Source organism: Pituophis catenifer, unplaced genomic scaffold (assembly GCF_029215685.1).
Source record: "Pituophis catenifer annectens isolate HBS135680 unplaced genomic scaffold, rPitCat1.0.hap2 SCAF_3, whole genome shotgun sequence".
NCBI classification, from domain to species: domain Eukaryota; kingdom Metazoa; phylum Chordata; class Lepidosauria; order Squamata; family Colubridae; genus Pituophis; species Pituophis catenifer.
This window is the reverse complement of record NW_027256883.1, coordinates 209,444,389-209,468,135: the sequence shown is the minus strand read 5'-3', so window position 1 is coordinate 209,468,135 and position 23,747 is coordinate 209,444,389. Positions and strand designations below refer to the sequence as shown.

Sequence of the window (23,747 nt, the reverse complement as noted above, 5' to 3'; positions counted from 1 at the left end):
TTTAGTCAAACATAAACTAGATTAATCTACTTATCCTCAAAGTACTACCTCCCCCACTGAAACCTTAACTCCTAGTTAAATAGAGCTTTTTTCTTTTGTGTTTTAAAATCTTGAACTCTCCTCTTTTGCCCTAAATTTCCCATTGTTTGAATCCTACCTTTTTCGGTGAGTAAAAAGAAAAAGAAATCTCTCTCTGCCTCATTTTGTCACATTGCAGCCAAGAGCCTGTTTTACTTTCAGTTTCGTTTTTTCAGCACAGCTAGGGGAAAAAAAATCTACTCCAGCACTCTTTGCAGCTAGCAACAGAGCCCTGCGCGAAACAGCTGAGAGTCAGGAGGCCGATCTAATCAACATGTGCTAATTAACCTATGCTGAAGCTGAAAGGGGCTGTTTTTTCTTGCTGTTTGCTTGCAAGAAGGTAACTGCTGCGAGGCACAGGCCAAAGGGTGGGGGCCAGTGTGTGGGCAGGGCTACATTTGGTGTATAAGATGCACCAAAATTTTCACCCCCTTTTGAGGGGTAAAAAGGTGCGTCTTATACTCCGAAAAATACGTATATGGTTTTTCTCCTGTGTCAATTCTTTGATGTTGACGTACGTGTCCATCCCGAGCAAAGCTCTTTCCACATTTCAGGCATTTCTAAAGTTTGTCTCCAATGTGAATTTTTTGATATTGACGGAGGTGTCCACCAAGAGTAAAGGTCTTTCCAAACTCCAGGCATTTATAGGGTTTTTCTCCTGTGTGAATTCTTTGATGTTCATGGAGGTGTCCAACCTGAGTAAAACTCTTTTCACAATCCAGGCATTTGTAGGGTTTTTCTCCTGTGTGAATTCTTTGATGATTATCAAGACTTCTCCTCACACTGAAGCTCTTTCCACATTCCTGGCACTGATATGGTTTTTCCCCTGTGTGAATTCTTTGATGTTGACGGAGTTGTCCACCCACAATAAAGCTTTTTCCACACTCCAGGCATTTATAGGGTTTTTCTCCTGTGTGAATTCTTTGATGTTTACGGAGGTGTCCACCAACAGTAAAGGTCTTTCCACACTCCAGGCATTTGTATGGTTTTTCTCCTGTGTGAATTCTTTGATGTTGACGGAGATGAACATCCTGAGTAAAGCTCTTTCCACACTCCAGACATTTATATGGTTTTTCTCCTGTGTGAATTCTTTGATGTTTACGGAGATTAACACCCTGAGTAAAGCTCTTTCCACACTCCAGACATTTATATGGGTTTTCTCCTGTGTGAATTCTTTGATGTTCACGGAGGTGTCCACCGCAAGTAAAACTCTTACCACAATCCAGGCATTTGTAGGGTTTTTCTCCAATGTGAATCTTTTGATGTTGACGGAGGTGTCCACCAACAGTAAAGGTCTTTCCACACTCCAGGCATTTATAGGGCTTTTCTCCTGTGTGAATTCTTTGATGATCACGGAGGTGTCCAACCTGAGTAAAACTCTTTTCACAATCCAGGCATTTGTAGGGTTTTTCTCCTGTGTGAATTCTTTGATGATTATCAAGATTTCTCCTCACACTGAAGCTCTTTCCACATTCCTGGCACTGATATGGTTTTTCTCCTGTGTGAATTCTTTGATGATTATAAAGATTTCCCCTAACATTGAAGCTCTTTCCACATTCCTGGCACTGATATGGTTTTTCTCCTGTGTGAATTCTTTGATGTTGACGGAGTTCTCCTCCCACAGTAAAACTCTTTCCACAGTCCAGGCATTGGTACGGTTTTTCTCCTGTGTGAATTCTTTGATGTTGACGGAGATTAACACCCCGAGTAAAGCTCTTTCCACACTCCAGACATTTATATGGTTTTTCTCCTGTGTGAATTCTTTGATGTTGACGGAGATTAACACCCCGAGTAAAGCTCTTTCCACACTCCAGACATTTATATGGTTTTTCTCCAGTGTGAATTCTTTGATGTTGACGGAGGTGTTCATCCCGAACAAATGTCTTTCCACACTCAAGGCATTGATAGGGTTTTTCTCCTGTGTGAATTCTTTGATGTTGACGGAGATTAACACCCTGAGTAAAGCTCTTTCCACACTCCAGACATTTATATGGTTTTTCTCCTGTGTGAATTCTTTGATGTTGACGGAGATTAACACCCCGAGTAAAGCTCTTTCCACACTCCAGACATTTATATGGTTTTTCTCCAGTGTGAATTCTTTGATGTTGACGGAGGTGTTCATCCCGAACAAATGTCTTTCCACACTCAAGGCATTGATAGGGTTTTTCTCCTGTGTGAATTCTTTGATGTTGACGGAGTTGTCCACCCAGCATAAAGCTCTTTCCACACTCCAGGCATTTATATGGTTTTCCTCCAATGTGAATTCTTTGATGTTGACAGAGTTGTCCACCCAGAGTAAAGCTCTTTCTACACTCCAGGCATTTATATGGTTTTCCTCCAATGTGAATTCTTTGATGTCGACGGAGGTTTCCACCCAGAGTAAAGCTCTTTCCACACTCCAGACATTTATATGGTTTTTCTCCTGTGTGAATTCTTTGATGTTCACGGAGGTGTCCGCTCTGAGTAAAACTCTTTCCACAATCCAGGCATTTGTAGGGTTTTTCTCCTGTGTGAATTCTTTGATGATTATCAAGATTTCCTCTCACACTGAAGCTCTTTCCACATTCCTGGCACTGATATGGTTTTTCTCCTGTGTGAATTCGTTGATGTTGACGGAGTTGTCCACCTAGAGTAAAGCTCTTTCCACATTCCAGGGATTTATATGGTTTTCCTCCAATGTGAATTCTTTGATGTCGACGGAGGTGTCCACCCAGAGTAAAGCTCTTTCCACACTCCAGGCATTTATATGGTTTTTCTCTTGAGTGGGTTCTCAGATGGTTTTGAAGCTGCTGATTAGTTTTGAAGAGTTTTTCACATTCTGTGCATTCGTATTTCTTTTCTTCCTGGTGGGTTCTTCTTCTTTGGGGATTCCCGCCTTTTCCATCTATGCCGAAGGACTCTACATGCTCCGGAAGAGTCTCGGGGGCACTGCTTCTTCTCTCCTTCTCCCCGATTCTCCTTCTGGGCATCCCCCTTTCACGTGGTCCTCTTTGGCTCCAGCTCATCCTATTTGTGGGCGGCTCTTCTGCAGCCACAGAGCGGCCAGGATTTTCTTTCCCCTGCCGCCTCCCTGGGGAAGCCGCGCCTGAAGTGGGCAGGGCTGCTCCACGAGGCCGCTCCTGTCCTCTCGGCTGGTGCTTTCTTCCTCTGCCAGGCTCCTCCTGAAAGGGCAAAGGCGGAGGAGAGGCATGTCAGGGCTTTGTCCCTTTGGCACTGAGAAAAGTCCAAAGCCCGCCCGGGGAGGGAGACCTAAGATACTATTTCTCACGGAATTTTCACGCAGGCTGGAAGCAGGCAAATCCTTCCGCCCCTCATTTCAGGGCAGGACTCGGTTCCACATCAGCCTCCCTCCCTTCCTACCTGGGAGACCGCCAGGCCAGACCCCCATCCAGACTCACAGTGACACGGTGCGATATCCTCCCAGTGACGTCATTTAAATCCGGGCGCTTTGCAACTGTCACGTATTATTTAGGATGGCTGCAACGTCCCCTAATCACGTATTCCCCCCTCTCAGAGCCTCTCAGCAAAGCAAAGTCCATAGGGAAAGCTAGATTCGCTTAACCGTGGAGTGATTCATTTAAAAACTGCAAGGATTTGCAAATAGAGATGTCTACAGAGACTCTCAGTCATCCAGGTCATGGTTATCTCAAAGGTGCTTTTTTTCAAGAAACAACTGGGCTTTCTGGTTCCAGGAGCTTCTTCAGCTCTGACTGGAAGGTGTGGAATTTATAAATCCTTTCATTACCCTCCTCCTCCCCATCCAGTCAGAGCTGAAGAAGCTTCTTGGATGAGAAGGGAAAGATATATTCAAAGAAAAAACATAAAGTCCAGTTGCCTCTTGAAAAAGCACCTTCGGATTAACAAAGAAAGGTTGAGAAATCGGGGTGACTTACTTAACAACTGCATTGCTTAGCAATGGAAATTCTGGTCCCAACTGTGTCATAAGTCAACCTGGATGGATGGATGGATGGATAGGTAGGTGGGTAGGTAGATTTAATGTATTGCACACAGAAACCACATATTTCTGCTCCACAGATGGAGGGGATCACATCAGTCCAGGACATTGCAACTGTCATAAATATGATTCAATTGCCCAGCATCTGAATTTTGATCACATGACAACAGGGATGCTGCAATGGCGATAACTGTGAAAAACAGACACAAGTCCCTTTTTTCAGTGCCCTTGTAACTTCAAATGGTCACTAAATGAATTGTTGTAACTCAAGGACTATTATTCTTGCTCTATGGCTGAAGAGGGTGGCCATCAAAGCTTCAAATTCAGGATTTTAAGTGTCAAAAGGGTCCTCTCCTCCCTTACTCTCCTTTTCTCTCATTCCTTTTGCTGCAAAAGGTCATTATAATGCCATTTATTCATCATTGACTTCTTTATTGCCAGTACCTACAAAGATTTCGTCCCCAGATTCTTCTGATTTATTCTTTGTTGGAGTCAAAACATCTCTAAAGGGCATACCTTCAAAAAAGAGGAACATACATTTTAATAAGATGTAAGTCCTACTGGCAGTATAGGAATGACTTTTGGGTGGACAAGATGTATAATATTACGCTGCTTAGGGGCCTTTTCCTTAAGTAGCAGGCAAGATTGGTCAGGCTGAGGTAAGATGTAATTAAGGAAGAGAGAGAACATCATAGCTATATAAACCCCTCAAGAAGGCTTTCCCTATTTATCTCATTACCCACATCTACTATTGATGTAAAGGTGGGCAAGGCCGCTCCTCTCGTCTCGGCTGGCGCTTTCTTCCTCAGCCGGGCTCGTCGGTCCTCCTGAAGGGGCGAAGGAGGAGGAGAGGCGCGTCAGGGCTTCGTTCTTTTCTCCCCCGCGAGGAGTCCCAAGCCCGCCCAGGGAGGAAGGCCGAAGCCGACTCCTCTCACGGGCCTCTCAGGCAGGCTGGAGGCGGGTAAATCTTTCAGGCCGGGCCTCGGGCTCCCCGTCAGCCTCCCTCCATTCTTCCCTGCCCGGGAATCTTAAAGCAGGGATCTCCAACCTTGGCAACTTTAAGACTTGTGGACTTCAACTCCCAGAATTCCTCAGCCCGCTTTGCTTCTGAGTGAGGAATTCTGGGAGTTGAAGTCCGTAAGTCTTAAAGTTGCCAAGGTTGGAGACGCCTCTTAAAGCGTCCTCTGCGCGCTACCTGCACCGGGCGTCCACGAAGGCAGCCAGACCCTCCGTGTCGTCGCCTCCCCCCTCCCCGCCCAAAAACCTTCAGCGTATCCCAGGATTGCAACGCTGAAGACTCAGCAGGAAAATGGGGAGCGGTTTTTTTTTCTTCTCCCGCCTGTCCTTTTTCTCGGTCTGTGCTGAGCTTAAGAAAAGGCTGAAGGGAAATCCTTCCGCTCCGGTTTTCTGGCCGGGCCTCGGGCTCCCCGTCATCTTCCTTCTCTGCCTGGTAGTCTTAAAGCGTCCCCTGCGCCGTACCTGCACCGGGTGTCCCTCAGGCCAGTCCTCGCCTTGCGATAGCCTCCCAGTGACGTCATTAAAATCCGGGCGTTTGGCAGACGGCGTGCATTATTTAAGATGGCCGTAACCTCCCCGAGTCACGTGATCACCTCCTCTCAGAGCTCTCGGAGCCTCTCAGCCAAGGGAAAGCTGGATTCGCTGAACCCCGTGGAGCGATTCATTTAAAAACTGCAAGGATTTGCTTAACAATCGGAGACTTCTCAGTCATCCCGGCCATGGTTGTCCCAAAGGTGCTTTTTTTTTTCCAAGAGGTCACTGGACTTTCTGGTTTTTCTTTGAAGACGTTTCGCTTCTCATCCAAGAAGCTTCTTCAACTCTGACTGAAGAATTCCGTTCCCCACCATCCAGTCAGAGCTGAAGAAGCTTCTTGGATGAGAGGGGAAATGTCTTCAAAGAAAAAACATAAAAGTCCAGTTGCCTCTTGAAAAAAAGCACCTTTAGGTTAACAAAGAAAGGTTGAGATATTGGGAAGACTCACTTAACAATTGCATTGAACTGAAATTCTGGTCCCAACTGTGTCATAAGTCAAGGACTACCTGGATAGATAGATAGATAGAATAGATAGATAGATAGATAGATGATAGATAGATAGATAGATAGATAGATAGATAGATAGATAGATAGATTTAATGTATTGCACACAGAAACCACGTATTTCTGCTCCACAGATCGACCTTTGTTACACTGTTGGGATTGCCATGTTGACTTTTTTGACCACTCCGTGTGTGAAACATGCTGTTTTCTTCTTATCTTGCTTCAACCTGTGCTGGTGAAAGATTGCAACAATTTTTTAAATTTTATTTCCTTCAGTCTGAAGTTTGTCTTTAAATACAGGTCATTCTCAACTTACAACCACAAAAATTATGTTGCTAAACAAGACCGTTTTTAAGTGAGCTTTGCCCCATTTTATGACATTTCCTGCCATTGTTGTTAAGTGAATCGTTGCAGTTAATAACATGGTTGTTAAGTGAATCTGGCTTCCCCATTGACTTTCCTTGTCAGGTCGCAAAAGGGGATCACATGACCCCAGGACATTGCAACTGTCATAAATATGATTCAATTGCCAAGCGTCCAGGGGGATGCTGCAATGGCCATAACTGTGAAAAACAGACACAAGTCCCTTTCTTTAGTGTCCTTGTAACTTCAAATGGTCACTAAAAGAATTGTTGTAACTCAAGGACTACCCATATCATACTTGTTCTATGGCTAAAGGTCTAGCATTTTAAGTGTCAAACTGTCAAAAGTTTCCTCTCCTCCCTTTCCCTCCTTTAGGGAGGGAATTTAGATTTAAAGCAAAATTTTTGGTCCATAGTGGTTAAGGCACCAGCTTAGAAAGTAAAAGACTGAATTCCACCCCCACCCCAGGTATGAAAGTCTTTGGTGCTATACAGGAAGTCCTTGCTTCATGACCACTTCTTCAGTGACAATGGCACTGAAAGAATGGTACTTACGATTGATCCGCCAAGTTGTGGCCATCGCAATACCTCTGCAGCCAACTAATTGTGCTTCCGAAGCTCAGTGATCACTCCACAATTCTGGCTGTTCGTTTCAAGAAGTCATGTGATCATAATTTTCAGCTTGTTGACTTCAAACAAGCAAAATCAATGGGGAAGCCAGCAGAAAGTCTGACATAGTCACATTTGTGTTTCAGGCATTCAGCAACTGGCTCACAGTTCTGACCATTGCAGCATCCCATTGTCCTGGGATTTTTTTTTTTGCAAAGCCAATGGGGAACCAGCAGGAAATTGGAAGTTATGGTCACATAAGGTCCTTTGTTAATAACCACAAAGTCCTCACTTAACAACCGGAACTGGGACTGCCATAATAGGCAACCCTAAGTGGCATAGTCACATGGTTTTCAATTTATGAAAAGCAGGTGGATGAACGGAGGGCCGTATCAAAACTCGGGAGCGCACCCCTGCTGTCTTCGAGTGGTGGCATACTCCGACCCTCCTGCTTCCATCCGACTTCCTGGGGGTTTGAGAGACGGGGACACTGGGCTCCGGTTGGTCTATTTTAATGCCAGGTCTGTGGTACACAAAGCTCCCCTCATTTGGGATTTGATTGAGGAGGAAAACGCAGAGCTGGCTTGCATTATGGAAACCTGGTTGGGCTCAGAGGGAGGTGTCCCTCTGACTGAACTTTGCCCACCAGGTTTCCGGGTGCTGCACCAACAGAGGGCCCAGGGAAGGGGAGACGGGGTGGCGGTTGTTATAAGGGAAGCCATTAGTCCGCGGGAGGTCACTGTTCCGCAGATAGACGGATGCGAAACCCTCCTCATGAGATGGGGTCCACAGGGTCAGTTGGGCCTGCTGATCACGTACTTATCTCCCAGCTGCATGGCAGAGGCCTTGCCTGGCCTACTCGACGCCCTGTCGGATTGGTAGTGGAGCTCCCCAGACTTATGGTGCTGGGGGACTTCAACCTGCCTTCCCTGGGTGGGGGGGCATGGGTGGCTCAGGAGTTCATGGCATCCATGGCGGCCATGGACCTGACTCAGATTATTCAGGGACCGACTCATGAGGGAGGGTACACACCCGATCTTGTTTTTATCTCAGAGCAGTGGCATGTTATGCTCGGGGGGGGGGGTAATTGTTGTTTCTCCTCTGTCATGGACCGACCATCATATCCTCCGGTTGGACTTCCAGAATGCCACCCCACCTTGCTGGGATGCGGAACCAACCATCTGGTTCCGCCCCAGGCGCCTGATGGACCCGGAGAGGTTCCAGACGGAGCTTGGGATGATCCCTCTCTCTCTCTCCCATGCCCCGGTCGAGACCCTGGTGGAGGCCTGGGATAGGGCGGCTGCTGGGGCTCTCGACTGTGTCGTGCCTTTGAGGCCTCTGACCCGACGCAGTCCCCGGCTTGGCCCTTGGTATACTGAGGAGCTCCGGGGGATGAAGTGCAGGAGAAGAGGCCTAGAGAGCTGTTGGAGAACTAGGCGATCCGAATCTGACCGAGCCCAGCTAAGATCGTTCACACGGTCTTACCTGGAGGCGATGGCAGCGGCGAAGTGTACATACTTCTCCGCCCTCATTGCATCCGCAGATAATCGCCCGGCTGCCCTGTTTAGGGTATCCCGCTCCCTCCTGTATCAGAGGGCAGGGGAGGACCCTTTGCAGGGGCGAGCCGAGGAGTTTAGTCAACAGCTGCGGGACAAGATCGCTCAGATTCGGGACAGCTTGGACTCTGACTGGGCAGGGTCGGACGGTGGGGAGGCGGCGGTTCTTGTTATCTGGGAAGAGTTTGACCCTGTTACCCCGGAGGAAGTGGACAGGATCATGAGGAAGCTGAGTGCACTTGCATACTAGACCCGTGTCCCTCCTGGCTGGTTTATGCAGCTCGGGAGGTGATACGCAGCTGGATCCAGGCAGTGATAACGGCATCCTTGGATGGAGGGAGTTTTCCTGCTGCCTTGAAGGAGGCGGTGGTTAGGCCCCTCCTTAAGAAACCTGCCTTGGATCCAACCATTCTGGGCAACTTTCGTCTAGTCTCCAACCTTCGCTTTTTGGCGAAGTTTGTTGAGAGCATGGTGGCACGTCAGTTTCCAGTGGCCCTGGATGAAGCAGATTACCTAGACCCGTGCCAATCGGGCTACAGGCCCGGTTACAGCATGGAGACGGCATTGGTCGCGCTGGTGGATGCTCTCTGGAGGGCTCGGGACAGGGGTCATTCCTTGGTCCTGGTGCTATTAGATCTCTCGGCGGCTTTTGATACCATCGACCATAGTATCATGCTGTGACGCCTCGAGGGATTGGGAGTGGGTGGCACCGTTTTACAGTGGTTTGCCTTCTACCTCTCGGGTCGTACGCAAGTGGTGTTGGCTGGGGGGCAGAGGTTGGCCATGAGGCCCCTCACTTGTGGGGTGCCCCAGGGGTCGGTCCTCTTGCCCCTTCTGTTCAACATTTACATGAAGCCGCTGGGAGAGATCATCCGTGGTTTTGGGGTGGGGTATCATCAGTACGCTGATGATACCCAGCTTTTTATATCCACCCCGAACCAGCCCAGTGATGCCCTCAACGTGATGTCCCAATAGACAGAGTGGCTGTGGATACCGGCATCTCGGGCCGAACGAGACGTTCCAATGCTGTCTATGGGGGGCGAGGTGTTGCCCCCCATAGACAGGGCGCGCAACTTGGGCATCCTCTTGGATTCACAGGTGAGTTTGGAGGATCATATCACGGCCGTGACCAGGAGGGCGTTTGCCCAGGTTCGCCTGGTGCGCCAGTTGCACCCATACTTGGACCAAGATGCCCTACACACAGACACTCAAGCGCCTTCCACCGTGGTTTGAAAACCTGGCTATTTATGTCCCCCAGCCTGGACTGATGGGGTAGTATGTTTTAAAAAATTTTAAACTTTTCATATTTTTGTGTATATTTGTGGATTTTAACACTTGCTTGGTTGATTGTTGTTGTGAGCCGCCCTGAGTCCTTGGAGATAGGGCGGCATACAAATTTTATATATATATATATATATATATATATATATATATATATATATATATATATATATATATATATATAGTATTCTGTTGTACTTCACAGTGGCCGGTATAATATATTTTAGATAGAGGTTACCTTTGGCTCTTGGGATAAGGAAATCTCCACAGGCAGTTGGTGCTAACAACCTTGAATGTGAATATTACACTTGTTCTTTCCAAAACAAATTTTCTCTATAATATTTTCCAGAGTTTAAGGAAGTCCAAGAACCTGCAAAAAATTCTTTTCTATTACCAGATATTTAGGATTATTGAAAAAGAGAATTCACAGAGAAACCATCTATAGGTAGAGATCAATTGTCTGTAGCTAAATCTTCAAATTCCAAAGACTCTTCAGCTAAATTGTCTACAATCCACATAGGGTTTTTGATCGACAGTAACAATCTTGCAGAGGTTCCATTTAAAATATCCTTTTCTTCTAAACTAGCAGTTTAAATGTGGATTTTTGGGGATAATTTTATAACCCTTCACACATCTTCCTATTTTTCCCTTTTTCTGTGGTAAAAAAATTCCTGCTATTAGAGCAGTGTCTTCCAAACTCAGCAACTCTTAAGATGTGTGGACTTCAATTCTCAAAATTCCCCAGCAAGTCATGCTAGTTGGGGAATTCTGGGAATTGAAGTCCAAGCATCTTAAGAGTTGCTGAGTTTGAAAAATACTGTGTAGACAGATGGTTATCAACCCATCACACTTAACATTTTCTCCTTACTCTTTTATATGTTTTCCATTTTCCACTCTAGTTTTTGAAATATGGGACTTGAAAAAGTAGACACTATTCTAGAGGGAGAAAAAAACCCATGCCCCTAATGCAGACTTACTTTCAGTTTATTTTGGGATCATTTCAAGCAGAGAATTTAATTTTTTCTCAGCAGACATACACTGGCTCAGTATGTTTAATTCTTCCTCGAATGCTGGTCAGTCTTTTACATTCCTCTGTCACGTTGCTCCTCAAAAAGGCTGGGTTTGCATTGTGTTCATGCAATACACAACTGGTCATGCACCACTGCAGTCCACAGACTGCTCTGGATCCAGCAGATTCACCTCAATTTTTTTTTTTGGGGGGGGAGTGTATTCGTTTCTAATTTTGCTCCAGGAAATTACTAATAAAGCTGTTTTCTTTCTGAAACACATTTTGGTCCATATATTTCTCCTGCCTTTTTCCTGGCTATGGCTTCCTCCATAAAAATTCAGTTAGCTCTTTCTGTATTATTTGGAAAGTATTACTCTCCTTCACCAAACCAGCTTTGCCTTTAATAAAGTTTTCCAAACCTGAATGCAGATTACTCACAAGTTCTTCCTTGACCCATGTTAAATTTTATTTTTAGATATCATGTTTCCTTGGGAGATTTTCCCAGTTTATTTCTGGGTTGCAGGACCTGGTTTGATTTTGTTTTCTTTTGTCTTGCTCCAATAATAAGCAATTCTCCATTTGGATTCTTGAAGATCTTACACAGATCATGTCCTGACTAGCTTCATTTATGAGCTATTAGCAAGAAGTTGGACTTTATTTTAAATTCCACTCCTTGGCCTCCATTCCACACATTTTCAAAATAGCTCACAGGGACACCCTAAAGTTTCTGCTTTTTTCTTTTTAACATCCCCTATTTGTTTGTTTGCTTAACTTTAGCACTTTTCTTTCATCCTCATCTAGTCAAAATCCGGTTTCTGAAGGAGGCCTTAGTTTCTATCATAGTTCCCTTGATGTGGCTTATTAACAAGCTAATAACATTTTTTTCTTAATTGTACTTAAGACATGCTTTCTATTGGTCTCCTTACCTGTACATTTGCTTTCTCTTGTCTAGGTAAAACTTAACTTTTCTCACAATTGAATTTCATTTTGTTACATGGGCCCAGAGTTCAAGACTATCAAGATCCATCTGGTTCCTGAGCCTATATGCTTTCCATTTTCCACTCTAGTTTTTGAAATATGGGACTTGAAAAAGTAGACACTATTCTAGAGGGTGATCACAGTAATTGGGAGAAAAACCCCATGCCCCTAATGCAGACTTATTTTCTTTTGTTTTGGGATCATCTCAAGCAAGGAATTTAATTTTTCACAGCAGATATACAGTGGCTCAGTGTGTTTAATTGAAATCTTCCTTGAACTCTGGACAGCCATTTTAATTCCTCTTGTCACGTTGCTCCTCAAAAAAGGCAGGGTGTGATCATGCAATTTTCTCCGATAATAAGCAATTCCCCATTTGGATTCTTGAAGATTCAAGATTCAAGATTCTTGAAGACACAGATCCTGTCCTGACTGGCTTCATTTATGATTTATTAGCAAGAAGTTGGACTTCATTTTTTATTCCACGCCTTGGCCTCCATTCCACACGTTTTCAACATAGCTCACAGGAACACCCTAAAGTTTCTGCTTTTTTCTTTTTACATCGCTTATTTGTTTAACTTTAGATGAGGATGAAAGAAAAGTGCTAGTCAGTAATTGGCAAAACTTAACAAGGTCTCTAAAGCTGGATCGTAAAGCTACTTTGGAGAGAGGGGTTACATTTGGCACTGAGACTGACACCTGAGAGGAAGCAGCTTTGGATACTGTGGCATACATCTGGCTTTCTCTGCTTGCTGCCCATCAACTGTGTTGGGAGAGATGTATTCCAGCCAAGATGGAAAGGCTGAGATGCAAGGAGTTTATACTTGGGGTATATTTACAGAGCCAAGAAGAGAAGATAAAGGGGCTGTTGCTGTTGAAGGTTGGCTTCAGCATGAAGCTCTACTACTGAAAGGGAAAGACTGACCTTGGCCCACCTTGCTAAGTAATATATTAAACTACAGCACCACTGAATTAAATTTGCAATGATTATATAAGTATGTACAATTGAATACTGTTGCACTCATATCCCTTGCACAATCTGCAAGATGTGGACTCATTTGTAAGAAAAAGGTGATGAGGCAAAACACTTAATAATTTGTAATATAATTCAAATTAAACTATGTGTCAAGCTTCGATGCTATCTCAAAATAAATGAACTTCCAAACTGCCCATCTTTAAGGAAATTTACTCTTTATTCGAGTACAGCAACCGGATCCTGGCTCGTTCGCGGTCAATACTGACCTTTGCCCCCCAATCCCTCCCTTTCTGATCCCCAATTCTCTGCTTCTCATTGGCTATCTTCCAAGTCACTCTCCTGATTCCTTTTCCGTCAGTTCACAGGAATGTTTCCCCCCCCTCCTCATCTCCAAGGAGACCGAATCTTCAAAGGGATTTAGCAGACAAAAGTTCAGGCTTCATCCTCCCTTTTCTATGTCAGCGCTGAAACGCTGACACTATGAGGTAACATAGAACTGCAAAACTGCTAAACAAACCATAAGAATAAAGAATAAAGGAGAGAGTAAAATGTTCCTTTTATATAACAGCAGTAAAACAATAGTAAAACCCCTGAAGTGTAAGTTTCCACACACCTGCCTTTTTGGGTTTAATTACGTTAGTAATAAATATTGAAGTAATTTCTTATACCTTGACAAACTTTGGAGCACTTCATCCACAGCTGAACTGATTTTGCTGATTACTGAAACATGTTAACCATGCTGTAGCCATTTATAAGGTTCCTCTCCCATGTAGATTCTTACATAGTTTTGGTTATTTCCATTTGTTCCTAAGGATTTTTCCCACTCCGTACATTTCTAAATTTTCTTCTCTGTAAAAGGTTGAATCTTAGTGAATCATAATTAATCCTTTGATGTCGGTAGAGGTTTCCACTGTCAATAAAACTCTTTCCACACTACAGGATTTATATGGTTTTTCTCCTGTGTGAATTCTTTGACGTTGACGAAGGTGTCCATCCCGAGCAAAGCTCTTTCCACATTTCAGGCATTTCTAAAGTTTGTCTCCAATGTGAATTTTTTGATGTTGACGGAGGTGTCCACCAAGAGTAAAGCTCTTTCCACACTCAAGGCATTTGTAGGGCTTTTCTCCAGTGTGAATTCTTTGATGGAGATGGAGATTTCCAACCTCAGTAAAGGTCTTTCCACACTCCAGGCATTTATAGGGTTTTTCTCCTGTGTGAATTCTTTGATGTTGACGGAGGTGAACATCCTGAGTAAAGCTCTTTCCACACTCCAGACATTTATATGGTTTTTCTCCCGTGTGAATTCGTTGATGTTGACGGAGATGAACACCCTGAATAAAACTCTTTCCACACTCCAGACATTTATATGGTTTTTCTCCTGTGTGAATTCTTTGATGTTGACGAAGGTATCCATCCCGAGCAAAGTTCTTTCCACACTCCAGGCATTTGTAGGGTTTTCCTCCAATGTGAATTCTTTGATGTCGATGGAGGTGTCCACCCAGAGTAAAGCTCTTTCCACACTGTAGGCATTTGTAGGGTTTTTCTCCAGTGTGAATTCTTTGATGGAGACGGAGGCTTCCAATGTCAGAAAAGGTCTTTCCACACTCCAGGCATTTATAGGGTTTTTCTCCTGTGTGAATTCTTTGATGTTGATGGAGGTATCCATCCCGAGCAAAGCTCTTTCCACACTCCAGGCATTTGTAGGGTTTTTCTCCTGTGTGAATTCTTTTATGTGCACACAGGTGTCCACTCTGAGTAAAGCTCTTTCCACATTCCACACATTTATATGGTTTTTCTCCTGTGTGAATTCTTTGATGTTGACGGAGGTGTTCATCCCGAGCAAAGCTCTTTCCACACTCCAGGCATTTGTAGGGTTTTTCTCCAATGTGAATTCTTTGATGTTGACGGAGGTGTCCGCCCAGAGTAAAGCTCTTTCCACACTCCAGACATTTGTAGGGTTTTTCTCCAGTGTGAATTATTTGATGGAGACGGAGGTTTCCATCCCGAGCAAAGCTCCTTCCACACTCCAGGCATTTATACGGTTTTTCTCCTGTGTGAATTCTTTGATGTTGACGGAGTTGTCCACCCAGAGTAAAGTTCTTTCCACACTCCAGGCATTTATATGGTTTTTCTCCAGTGTGAATTCTTTGATGTTCACGGAGGTGAACAGCCTGAGTAAAGCTCTTTCCACACTCCAGGCATTTATAGGGTTTTTCTCCTGTGTGAATTCTTTGATGTTCACGGAGGTGTCCACCCTGAGTAAAACTCTTTCCACAATCCAGGCATTTGTAGGGTTTTTCTCCAGTGTGAATTCTTTGATGTTTATTAAAACTGCCCATCTGATTGAAACTTTTTTGACAATCCCGGCATTTATATAGTTTTTGTCCAGTGTGAATTCTTTCATGTTCATGGAGATGAACACCCTGAGTAAAGCTCTTTCCACATTCCCCATATTTATAAGGTTTTTCTCCTGTGTGAATTCTTTGATGATTATCAAGAGTTCTCCTCAGAGTGAAGCTCTTTCCACATTCCACACATTGATATGGTTTTTCTCCGGTGTGAATTATTTGATGTCTACAAAGTTTTCCCCTCACACTGAAGCTCTTTCCACATTCCTGGCACTGATATGGTTTTTCTCCTAAGTGGGTTCTCAGATGGTTTTGAAGCTGCTGATCAGTTTTGAAGAGTTTTTCACATTCTGTGCATTCATATTTCTTTTCTCCCTGGTGGATTCTTCTTCTTCGGGGATTCCCGCGTTTTCCATCTACGCTGAAGGACTCTACGTCCTCCGGAAGCGTCTCGCGGGCGCCGCTTGTTCCCTCCTTCTCCCCAATTCTCTCTCTGGGCATCCCCCTTTCATGTGGTCCCCTTCGGCTCCGGCTCATCCTATTTGTGGGCAGCTCTTCTGCAGCCATAGAGTGGCTGGGATTTACTTCCCGCTGCCGTCTCTCCGGGGAAGCCACGCCTGAGGTGGGCAGGGCTGCTCCACAAGGCCGCTCCTCTCAGCCGGTGCTTTCTTCCTCCGTTGGCCTCGTCCGTCCTCCTGAAAGGGCAAAGGCAGAGAAGAGGCGCGTCAGTGCTTTGTCCCTTTCCCACCGAGAGAAGTCCCAAGCCCGCCCGGGGAGGGAGACCTAAGCCACCACCTCTCATGAAACTTTCACGCAGGCTCGAGGCAGGCAAATCCTAATAATTATTATTATTATTATTATTATTATTATTATTATTATAATTATTATAATTATTATAATTATTATAATTATTATTATTATTATTATTATTATTATAATTATTATTATTATTATTATTATTATTATTATTATAATTATTATTATTATTATTATTTTATTTCTATACCGCCCTTCTCCCAAAGGACTCAGGGCAGTGTACAGCCTATTTAAAAACACAGACAAAACAACAATATAAAATTTAAAATAATTAAATAAAGTGGCTCAAATTTAAACCCCCAATAAATTTAAATACCCCAATTTAAAACTATTGTGTTGATAGTCCGGCCTGGCGGAACAACAGGGTCTTCAATGCGCAGCGAAACACCCGGAGGTCGGAGATCTTACGAATTTCCAGGGGCAGTTCGTTCCACAGGGCTTGGGCTCCCACAGAGAAGGCCCTCCCCCTGGGCGTCGCCAGTTGACATAACTTGGCTGATGGCACCCTGAGGAGACCCTCTCTGTGGGAACGGACTGGTCGGTGGGAGGCTATTGGTGGCAGAAGACGGTCTCGGAGGTACCCGGGTCCTATGCCATGGAGCGCTTTAAAGGTGGTAACCAACACCTTGAATCGCACCCAGAAGACCACTGGGAGCCAGTGCAGCTCGCGCAGGAGGGGTGTCACATGGGCACAACGGGTTGCGCCCATAACCACCCGCGCAGCCGCATTCTGGACCAGTTGGAGCCTCCGAGTGCTCTTCAAGGGGAGCCCCATGTAGAGAGCATTACAATAGTCCAACCGGGAGGTGACAAGGGCATGAGTGACCATGCGCAAGGCGTCCCGGTCCAGAAAGGGCTGCAACTGGCGAATCAGGCGAACCTGATAAAAGGCCCCCCTGGCCACGGCCGTCATGTGCTCTTCTAAAGACAGCCGTGCGTCCAGGAGGACACTCAGATTGCGAGCCCTCTCCGTGGGGGGCAAAGATTCACCCCCAATAGTCAGCGATGGCACCTGCTGACTATATCGGGGCGCCGGAAGCCATAGCCACTTGGTCTTGGAGGGGTTGAGTCTGAGCCTGTTCCTCCCCATCCAGACCCGCACGGCCTCCAGGCAGCGAGACATCACATCAAGGGCATCGTTGGGGTGGTCTGGGGTGGAGATGTACAGCTGAGTATCATCAGCGTACAGATGGCACTTCAGCCCAAAACCACGGATGATCTCACCCAGCGGCTTCACATAAATGTTGAACAGGAGGGGCGAGAGGACCGACCCTTGCGGCACTCCCCATGCGAGACGCCTCGAGGTCGACCTCTGTCCCCCTGCCAACACGAACTGCGAGCGGTCGGAGAGGAAGGAGGAGAACCACCGCAAAACAGTGCCCCCTATTCCTAACCCCCTCAACCGCTGCAGCATGATACCATGGTCGATGGTATCAAAAGCCGCTGAGAGATCTAATAGGACTAGGACAGAGGAGCAACCCCTGTCCCGAGCCCTCCAGAGATCATCCACCAACGCGACCAATGCCGTTTCTGTGCTGTACCCCTGCCTGAAGCCCGACTGGTACGGGTCTAGATAGATAGCTTCATCCAGGTGCCGGGGAAGTTGTCGTGCCACCGCGCTCTCAACAACCTTCGCGACAAAACAAAGGTTGGAGACTGGACTATAGTTGGCTAATTCAGCCGGGTCCAGGGAAGGCTTCTTGAGGAGTGGCCTCACTACCGCCTCTTTCAAGGCGGCAGGAAAGGCACCCTCACTCAGAGAAGCACCTATAATCCCCTGGAGCCAGCCTTGTGTAACCTCCCGGGAGGCCAGTACCAACCAGGAGGGACACGGGTCCAATAAACACGTGGCGGCACTAATCTTACCCAGAACCCTGTCCACATCCTCGGGAGTCACAGGATCAAACTCCTCCCAGATAACATTCTCAAGACCTGCCCCGGTCTCCTCCCGTGGACTCATCCAATCGGAGTCCAAGCCATCCCGAATCCGAGCGACTTTATCGTGCAGGAATTGCACAAAATCCTCAGCACAACCCTGCAAGGGGTCTTCCCGCACTCCCCCCCGAAGAAGGGAGTGGGTCACCCTAAACAGGGCGGCTGGGCGGTTCTCTGCAGATGCGATAAGAGCGGAAAAATGGTTAGATTTTGCCACTTTTATCGCCACTAGGTAGGTCTTGATATAAGACCTCACCTGTGTCCGGTCGGAATCAGATTGACTAGTCCTCCAAATGCTCTCTAGGTGTCTTTTCCGACGCTTCATCTCTCTCAGGTCCTCAGAGAACCAAGGAGCTAATTGAGATCGGCATCGGGTCAGAGGCCGCAAAGGCACGACACGGTCCAAAGCTCCAGCGACCGCCCTTTCCCAGGCGGCTACCAGCTCTTCAGTCGAGTCGTGTGTTAGAGTCTCAGGAAACGGCCCAAGCTCCGTCAGGAACCTTTCGGGATCCATCAGGCGCCTGGGACGGAACCATCTGGTCGGTTCCGTCTCCCTGCGGTGGGGGCAGGCGGTAGGAAAGTCTAGTTGAAGGAGTGAATGATCTGTCCATGACAAGGGTTTAATATCTAGGTCCCCTCTACCAAGATCATTCAACCACTGACCAGAGATAAAAATCAGGTCCAGAGTGTGTCCCCCTATGTGAGTGGGGCCTTGAACTAACTGGGTCAGGTCCAAGGCCGTCATGGAAGCCATGAACTCCCGAGCCACCTCTGACGCCTCACCTGCGGATGGGAAGTTGAAATCCCCCATGACAATAAGTCTGGGGGTATCGACCGCCACCCCGGCAATGACGTCGAGTAGCTCGGGCAGGGTCGCTGCCACGTGGCAGGGAGCCAGGTACGTAGTCAGCAAACCCATCTGCACCTCACGGCCCCACTTCACACAAAGGGACTCACATCCGGCTATCTGAGGAACAGTGGTCTCCCTCGGACAAAGACTCTCCCTAATGATCACCGCCACTCCCCCACCCCTCCCCTGGGCCCTTGGCTGATGAAATGCACGGAAACCTGGCGGGCACATCTCTACGAGGGGGAACCCCCCCCTCTTGGCCCAACCAGGTCTCCGTAATACCTGCCAGGTCTGCACCCCCCTCCAAAATAAGATCACAGATGAGGGGGGCCTTATTAACCACCGACCTGGCATTACATAACATCAGCCGCGGACCCTGGGCCTGAGGCTCTACACATCCCAGGACACGAGTCACGCATTGGGGGCCGGAGTGCGCAATCGCTTGGAGACAGCGCGTGCGCACTCCCGACACTTGATATGACCCCCTGCGCCCGTCATACCTGCCCCTCCCACTCATGATTTCAATTACACAGCCCTTTCTATCGTCCCCCTGCCCCCCGGTTAAATTTCCTTTCGCGACCCCTCTGCTGCAGCTAATCAACCCATCATCCCGTGCAGTCGCTATCGCTATCTGGACCCCCCCAGGTCCACTTTTACAACCCCCACCCGTCCTCCCGGGTCCCCTTAAAATTTTCCTTAAAAATTTAGCTAAAAAACCCCTCAGCCCCCTCTTTGCTGCATGCCATCTCTCAGGGTCCCAAAGCCCGTCATCAAGATAGGCCCTCGATAACGTGGAGGGCCAGGCCTGCGAGAGGGGGGAGTCTCACAGCACAAGAAGGTCGGTGTTTTGGAGCATCAACCGAGCCAAAGATGGGGAAAAGAAAAGCCAGTCCGGGAATCTGTCATAGTCCAAGGGATAACTGAGCATAAAGGTCACAAAATATCCATTTTTTAGGGCTGGACTCCACTGTCCTCTCACGACAGGGAGAGGGTCCAATGTTCTTTTTCTCCAACAGAGGCTAATGGCCAACCATCCTCTCACGACGGCCGGTCCCTTTACAAAGTTAACGGGAGCAATGTTCTATCCTCTCCGTTGGGATGTGGAAAATCCCTCAGCTCTCTCAAATGGTGCACAGTCTCTCCTACCAGCGAGGGCGTGAGTGGAGCCTAATAAGGGGTCCAAAGTGTCCAAAGTGTAGATGTTAATAACGATGGTAATAATAAAGATGTTAATAAAGATGATAATAGACCCACGGGCACAAGATCTTGAGGTGAGAGTAGGAGTAGCGAGACAGGAAAGCCCAATCCAGGGGTGGTTGGCCATTAAGGCCAACACCCACCCATACCTGGAGGAAAAAGGGGGAGAGGAGAGGCCACCCGAGGCGACCAACCAACCAAACCATGGTCAGCCTCCCACCTCTCCAACCCCAATTTCCACAACCCCCAGTCACAGCTTTGTTCTAAAACACCCCATCACAGTAAAAATCTACTGTGAGCCAGATGGTAGTCCGAGGGGTGAGGCTGTCAGCTTCTCCCCCATCAACCTGCTGCCCGGATGTTTCTCTGGCCGGCCGGTCCATGTCAGCCATTGCCTCCGCCGCCACCGCCGCCAGCCCGCAACCAGGCACCCCAAGCTCCCAAGGCACACCGGAGCCCCCAAAAACACCGGAAAAGAGCGCCCCAGGGATCCAGAGGGCTATAGAGAGCGAGGGGGGCCACTTCCAAGCTGCCGCCGCCGCACAAACGCCGCACGCCGCCGGATGCCTTGGCCTCCGCTTCCCTCCGACACCGGAAACAGCTGCCACAGCCAGGCCCATCGCCCCATCTCCCGCGGTGCCGTCCAGCCCTGCCCTGACGTTCCGGAGGGCGAAAAAGCCCTCAACAGGCAGGGCGGATGCTCCCCTCACTGGGACTGGAGCCGGAGATGGACAGGAAGGCTCCTGAAGACCATGACGACCGGCAACTCTCCCATCCCCGAGACGGAGCTCATTTGGTCGCCGCCATCTTGGAGCATGCGCAGAAGAGAAGCCTGCTCCGCATTTGAGGACAGGACTCGGATTCCATGTCAGCCTCCCTCCCTCCCTGCCTGGGAGTCTGCCAGGTCAGACCCTCTGTCCAGACGCGCACTTATTTATTTTTATTTATTTTATTTTATTTTGAATTTGTATACCGCCCTTCTCCCTGAGGACTCAGGGTGGTGAACAGCCAAGTAAAAACATCAAGTACAAATATTAAAATACAGTTAAAAATATACATATATAAATTTGGCCCTGTTAATTAAAAACAATAAACAAAACACTTAAAAACACTTAAAAAATTAGGCCAGCCCGGCTTGCTGGAAAAGGAAGGTTTTAAGGGCACGGCGGAAGGCACTGAGGTCTTGGATTCTCCTTATCTCTGGAGGCAGTTGATTCCAGAGGGTAGGTGCCCCCACAGAGAAGGCCCTTCCCCTGGGGGTCACCAGCCTACACTGTTTGGCTGATGGCACCCCGAGGAGGCCCTCTCTGTGGGAGCGCACGGGTCGATGGGAGGTCATTGGTGGCAGCAGGCGGTCTCGAAGATAGCTAGGCCCTATGCCATGGAGCGCTTTAAAGGTGATAACCAACACCTTGAAGCGCACCCGGAAGACCACTGGGAGCCAGTGCAGCTCGCGCAGGAGCGGTGTTACATGGGAGCGCCATGCTGCTCCCGTCACTACCTGCGCTGCTGCGTTCTGGACCAGTTGGAGCCTCTTGGTGCTCTTCAAGGGGAGCCCAATGTAGAGAGCGTTGCAGTAGTCAAGGCGAGAGGTGACGAGGGCATGAGTGACTGTGCACAGGGAATCCCGATCAAGAAAGGGCCGCAACTGGTGAATCAGGCGAACCTGACAAAAGGTCCCCCTGGTTACAGCCGTCAGATGTTCCTCCAAGGACAGCTGCATATCCAGGAGGACTCCCAGATTGCGAGCCAATGGGGGCCAATGACTCGCCCCCAAAAGTCAGTGATGGAGTCAACTGACTATATCGGGATGCCGGGAGCCATAGCCACTCAGTCTTGGAAGGGTTGAGCCTGAGCTTGTTCCTCCCCATCCAGATCTGCACAGCCTCCAGGCACTGGGACATCACTTCAAGGGCATCGTTGGGGTGGCCTGGGGTGGAGATGTACAGCTGGGTGTCATCAGCGTACTGGTGGTATCTCACCCCAAAGCCACGGATGATCTCGCCCAGCGGCTTCACATAAATGTTGAACAGGAGGGGCGAGAGGACCGACCCCTGAGGCACTCCACATATAAGAGGCCTTGAGGTCGACCTCTGCCCCCCTGACATGAACTGCGACCGGTTGGAGAGAAAGGAGGAGAACCACCATAATACGGTGCCCCCCCATCCCCAACTCTTCCAACCGGTGCAGCATGATACCATGGTCGATGGTATCAAAAGCCGCTGAGAGGTCTAACAGGACCAGAACAGAGGAGCAACCCCTGTCCCGAGCCCTCCAGAGATCATCAACCAACGCGACCAATGCCGTTTCCGTGCTGTGCCCAGGCCTGAAACCCGACTGGAACGGATCTAGATAGGATGTCGCACTTATCGCACTTATGTGGTGCGATATCCCCCCAGTCACATCATTAAAATCTGGGGGTTTGGCAACCGGCATGTATTATTTAGGATGGCTGTAAGGTCCCCGAATCACGTGATCCCTCCTCTCAGAGCCTCTCAGCCAAGCAAAGGCCATAGGGAAAGCTAGATTCGCTTAACCGCGGAGTGATTCATTTAAAAACTGCAAGGATTTGCTTAACAAATAGAGATGTCTACAGAGACTCTCAGTCATCCAGATCATGGTTGTCTCACAGGTGCTTTTTTTCAAGAAGCAACTGGGCTTTCTGGTTCCAGGAGCTTCTTCAGCTCTGACTGGAAGATGTGGAATTTATAAATCCTTTCATTCACCTCCTCCTCCCCATCCAGTCAGAGCTGAAGAAGCTTCTTGGATGAGAAGGGAAAGATATATTCAAAGAAAAAACATAAAATCCAGTTGCCTCTTGAAAAAGCATCTTTGGGTTAACAAAGAAAGGTTGAGAAATTGCGGTGACTTACTTAACAACTGCATTGCTTAGCAATGGAGATTCTGGTCCCAACTGTGTCACAAGTCAAGGACTACCTCGATAGATGATAGATAGATAGATAGATAGATAGATAGATAGGTAGGTAGGTAGGTAGGTAAGTAGATTTAATGTATTGCACACAGAAACCACATATTTCTGCTCCAGAAATGGAGGGGATCATGTGAGTCCAGAACATTGCAACTGTCCTAAATATGATTCTATTGCCGAGCGTCCAGGCTGATGCTGCAATGGCGATAACTGTGAAAAACAGACACAAGTCCCTTTTTTCAGTGCCCTTGTAACTTCAAATGGTCACTAAATGAATTGTTGTAACTCAAGGACTATTATTCTTGCTCTATGGCTGAAGAGGGTGGCCATCAAAGCTTCAAATTCAGGATTTTAAGTGTCAAAAGGGTCCTCTCCTCCCTTACTCTCCTTTTCTCTCATTCCTTTTGCTGCAAAAGGTCATTATAATGCCATTTATTCATCATTGACTTCTTTATTGCCAGTACCTACAAAGATTTCGTCCCCAGATTCTTCTGATTTATCCTTTGTTGGAGTCAAAACATCTCTAAAGGGCATACCTTCAAAAAAGAGGAACATACATTTTAATAAGATGTAAGTCCTACTGGCAGTATAGGAATGACGTTTGGGTGAACAAGATGTATAATATTACGCTGCTTAGGGGCCTTTTCCTTAAGTAGCAGGCAAGATTGGTCAGGCTGAGGTAAGATGTAATTGAAGGAAGAGAGAGAGCATCATAGCTATATAAACCCCTCAAGAAGGCTTTCCCTATTTATCTCATTACCCACATCTACTATTGATGTAAAGGTGGGCGAGGCTGCTCCTCTCGGCGGCGTTTTC

At 47.3% G+C, this 23,747-nt stretch overlaps 1 protein-coding gene across 1 annotated transcript; it reads right to left on the bottom strand.

Moving 5' to 3' along the window:
- Positions 1-23,747, bottom strand: LOC139315475 (zinc finger protein 850-like). The gene is made up of 3 exons (XM_070941813.1): positions 23,696-23,747; positions 13,935-15,899; positions 1-2,704 (listed from the first exon to the last, which is right to left on the bottom strand). Exons 2-3 carry the CDS (start codon positions 15,769-15,771, stop codon positions 639-641), a joined length of 3,903 nt encoding a protein of 1,300 aa, XP_070797914.1. The 5' UTR covers positions 15,772-15,899; positions 23,696-23,747; the 3' UTR covers positions 1-638.